The sequence below is a fragment of the Mustela nivalis genome, assembly GCF_964662115.1.
Source record: "Mustela nivalis genome assembly, chromosome: X".
Lineage (NCBI taxonomy): Eukaryota > Metazoa > Chordata > Mammalia > Carnivora > Mustelidae > Mustela > Mustela nivalis.
The window spans coordinates 84488369-84491323 of record NC_139040.1 but is presented as its reverse complement, the minus strand read 5'-3'; the positions used below and the strand labels follow the sequence as shown (position 1 = coordinate 84491323).

Genomic DNA, 2955 nt, shown 5'->3' with positions numbered 1-2955 from the left:
TCTATACTGCCTAGAGCAATCTATACTTTTAATGCCATTCCGATAAAAATTCCACGAGTATTCTTCAAAGAGCTGGAGCAAATAATCCAAAAATTTGTATAGAATAAGAAGAGACCCCAAATCACTAAGGAAATGTTGAAAACAAAAATAAAACTGGAGACATCACCCTACCTGATTTCAAGCTTTACTACAAAGATGTGATCACCAAGACAGCATGGTACTGGCATAAAACAGACACATAGACCAGTGGAACAGAGTAGAGAGCCCAGATAGGGACCCTCAACTCTATGGTCAATTAATCTTCGAAAAAAAAAAAAACATGTAAAAATATACAGTGGAAAAAAGACAGTCTCGTCAATAAATGGTGCTGGGAAAACTGGACAGCTATATGCAGAAGAATGAAACTCAATCATTCTCTTACACCGTACACAAAGATAAACTCAAAATGGATAAAAGACCTCAATGTGAGACAGGAACCCACCAGAATCCTAGAGGAGAACATAGGCAGTAACTCCTTCAATATCAGCCACAGCAACTTCTTTCAAGATATGTCTCCAAAGGCAAAGGAAAAAAAGTGAAGATGAACTTTTGGGACTTCATCAAGATCAAGACGTCATCAAGATTTTCATCAAGATCAAGCCCCCACCTCAGTGGGGGCTGTGGTGAGAAGACTGGGGGCCCTGAACTGAAGAGGGGGTGCACCGGAGTTGTGAGTGTTGTGGGCCCAGAGGCTCCCTACTCTGGAAAGGGATGGAGCTGGTAGCCAAAAGAGCCTCCCAGGTTCAAGGCAGTGGTAAGTGTGAGTCCTGATGATGGTGTGGGGAAGGGCAGTGTTTGGCAGGAAGGGGAGGCCTCTCTCCTGACAGGAAACTGAGCTATGGGAAGAGGGAGGAGACTGTGGCAGCTGCAGAGGCTGGTGGCAGCCAGATGTGGCAGAGCGGCTGCTGCCAGCAGTGAGGCTAAGGGCCCTTGAGTCCAGTGCTGGGGACACTGCATCAATCCGCTTCACCTTCCTCACTGCCCTCCAATACACGCTTCTCCTCTATGGATCCTACCCTTTCAGCTTGTGCAAACACCCAACCCATCGTCTGCTGATTCTTTTTCCACCACAAGCTCACAGCAGAGGCAGTGCGACAAGGTGTCCCATTTGGGCACATGAGGCCCTTGATCCCCGGACGTGGGGAGGTGGGCACTGGACTAGAAAACTGGAGGATGGGGGTTGGTGGGTGCCCGATGGGAAAATTGGCGTTGCTGCACATGACGGGTAATGAGGGACACTAAGAAAGGTAATTTGGGGACTGTGGTGTGTGTTTTGGGGGGAGCTGAAGAGTACCTGAATGATGTATAAAGATAGGCATGAAAATACATTTTTTGTAGGCACTCAGCAGAAATATGGAGATTACCAGGAAGAGACATGAAGGAGATATGAACACCAGGCACGTGGATGGGAGGCAAAAGGGATGAAGAATAGATGGCAATGGGAAAGAAACTAGGGGAGTGACAACATTAGTAGAAATGGAGTAATGGGGTGAGGGCTAAGAAATGGTAAATATTTGTGTTTGGTGTGGGGGCTCTAGTATGGCAACAGAGGACAGGCATTATGCAAAGAATCTGCTACATCTGTGGCCTCAAACCACTGCAACCACCACAACCACCTCCTCCCTAATCCTGCAGCACAACCAAAGAATCCTTGAGGGAGGGCACTGAAGGCAAATACACAGTAGTATTTTGATATCCAGTATTCCTGCTGGGCACATCTGAATAACTTGGGCAGAATGCACCTGGTGCCCAGAGAATTTGTAATACAGAGGGGGAAGAGCTCACACTATAATATGCCAAATGTTTCTCCTTAGCCTCTTTCCACCTCCTGCAGGTATGAAGACCCTTCACAAAAAGGCAGCTACAGGGCAGCAAACAAGGGAAACTGTTGAACATCACACTGGATCTGCAAATATGAGGAAGAAAAAGACCTGTCAAAAGAAACAGAGGGGCAGACCTTCGTCCCAACCCCAAAGGAACACAGTGGGCTGCAGAATTTCACATGGATGGAAAGAAGGCAACTATCCCATCACCCAGTGGAAAGGAAGCGTTCTGGATCAGGTGCCTATCAATCCTTCTCTTTACCTGGTCAAATATGATGGAATTGACTGTGTCTATGGACTGGAACTTCATAGAGATGAAAGGATTTTAATGCTTAAAATCCTTCCTGGTAAGGTGCCATTTTCTCGAGTCAGAAATGTGCACCTTGCAAATATCATAACTGGCAAAGCTGTGGAACATATGTTTGAGGGTGAAAATGGTTCTAAGGATGAATGGAGAGGAATGGTCTTAGCCCAAGCACCTATCATGAAAGCCTGGTTTTATATTACCTATGAGAAGGATCCTGTTTTATACATGTACCAGCTTCTAGATGATTACAGAGAAGGAGATATCCATATCTTTCCAGAGACCAGTGAGTCTCCTCCAGCAGAGAGAGAGCCAGAAGGAGTTATAGATGGCCTCATAGGTAAACATGTGGAATATACCAAAGAAGATGGCTCCAAAAGGACAGGTAAGGTCATTCACCAAGTCAAAGCCAAACCCTCTGTGTATTTCATCAAGTTTGATGATGATTTCCATACCTATGTTTATGATTTGGTGAAAAAGTCCTAACTGGGTAAAATTTGCCACATTTCTGGAGGCAAGTGTATGTTTTGGATACACACAAAAATGTTACATTTTCAGTGCATTTAAACTTGGGATCCCTTTTAACCCAAAATCTTAAGCAACATAACTGTTATCTGTTCTAAAAAATACAATTGCATATGGACATGATGTACTGTGTGTAAGGAATTTGTCTTGTTGAAAAGATTGGGTGTGTTTGGTGAATAGAGCATAAAAGGAAGGAACAGCTGTACATGCAGGCTATGGATAAACATAGGCTAGTATCATAATTAGTCATCTTAAAAAGGAATA

The 2955-nt window shown here is 44.4% G+C and overlaps 1 protein-coding gene across 1 annotated transcript; it reads left to right on the top strand.

Moving 5' to 3' along the window:
• Window positions 1-1875: 1875 nt before the first annotated feature.
• On the top strand, window positions 1876-2652 carry LOC309856161 (spindlin-2; the record flags this gene model as incomplete). Its single annotated transcript, XM_082716969.1, has 1 exon — window positions 1876-2652. The coding sequence occupies one exon, from the start codon at window positions 1876-1878 to the stop codon at window positions 2650-2652; it is 777 nt and encodes a 258-aa protein (XP_082573095.1).
• Window positions 2653-2955: the final 303 nt, after the last annotated feature.